Source organism: Primulina huaijiensis, unplaced genomic scaffold, assembly GCF_012295235.1.
Source record: "Primulina huaijiensis isolate GDHJ02 unplaced genomic scaffold, ASM1229523v2 scaffold205351, whole genome shotgun sequence".
Taxonomy (NCBI): domain Eukaryota; kingdom Viridiplantae; phylum Streptophyta; class Magnoliopsida; order Lamiales; family Gesneriaceae; genus Primulina; species Primulina huaijiensis.
The window spans coordinates 1-1,218 of record NW_027354030.1 but is presented as its reverse complement, the minus strand read 5'-3'; the positions used below and the strand labels follow the sequence as shown (position 1 = coordinate 1,218).

The following is a 1,218-nucleotide window of genomic DNA, read 5'->3' as shown; positions in this document are numbered from 1 at the left end:
AGGGTGTGTTTAAACAATTTAAACTTAAAACGTAAGGACATAAAAATAATTTTAACCATGAATCTTTTTTTTTTAAAAAACGCAATAGACTCCCTTTTTCCTAATTTTCCCCGTTTCCCCTTCTCCTCCCTTCTCTTATCCTTCTTTCCTTTTCGTCTTACTGAAACAAGAAAGCTCCGATGGCGGCATTCGGTCTCGTATATAACTATCCCATCGCTCCACGATTCTCGCACACCACCCATCAGTTTCCTCGGCTTTCGAAACCATGTTTTATTTCGCTCAAAACGGACCCATATAGCTCCAATCTTCGGTTCTACTTTGTCCATGTACGGGCTCAACCTCAATCCCAGCCACTCGCCCCACAGAATGCCGTAGAAGAGGCAGAGGATGAAGTTTCTAACACGAGGTTGCTTGTTCAGAATGTTCCCTGGACATGTTCTGTTGATGATATTCGACCCCTGTTTGAAAATTATGGCTCCGTTGTTGATATTGAGGTGTTCTTTTCTTAATCTTTATTCTCTGTTTCTTTATGGGATATTAATTTTATAGATTATCATGGGGTGGCATGTAATATTGGTTTACCTACAAATACTGTGATACATAACGTTGTAATTTTTGACAAACAACAAAATTTTTCGAAGTTTGGATGTTAACCTGCACTGATTTTGATTGGGTGCCGAGTATTTCACTAAAAATGCAATCTTGGTCGTTTATTGTCATGTTTTGCCTCACCGGAAAAGCTTGGTTTCTTACATTTTGTTGTAAATTTTATTACGGGTTCATATTATGATGCTTTTTTTTTTCCGTTTTCTTTTTTGGTGGGATAAAGTTTTCAATGTATAACAAAACAAGAAACAGGGGTCTCGCCTTCGTAACAATGTCTTCGAATGAAGAAGCTGTTGCAGCTCTTAATGATCTCGAATCCAAGGCAAGTGTTTGGGATTTAAAGATTTTTGTAAAATACTTATGGATGCCTGCAAGACAGTAATAATACTATTCGGTAATCACTTGTCTTTTTTATGTTTGTGAAAAAGGAATTCGAGGGTAGAGTTTTGAAGCTTAACTGGGCCAATCCAAAGAAGAAGAAACCTTCATCTCCACCACAACCCAAACCTTTGCCAGTACACAATTTGTTTGTTGCAAATTTGCATTTTGAAGCGAGGGGGAAAGACCTGAAGGAATTCTTTAATGCTAATGGTGGGAATGCTGTTTCTGCTG

At 38.0% G+C, this 1,218-nt stretch overlaps 1 protein-coding gene across 1 annotated transcript; it reads left to right on the top strand.

The window, feature by feature from the left end:
* Positions 1–114: 114 nt before the first annotated feature.
* LOC140966343 (28 kDa ribonucleoprotein, chloroplastic-like) lies at positions 115–1,214 on the top strand (the record flags this gene model as incomplete). Its single annotated transcript, XM_073426652.1, has 3 exons — positions 115–494; positions 830–928; positions 1,035–1,214. Coding segments are annotated over exons 1-3 (594 nt in total), but the record flags the coding sequence as incomplete, so codon positions are not given.
* Positions 1,215–1,218: the final 4 nt, after the last annotated feature.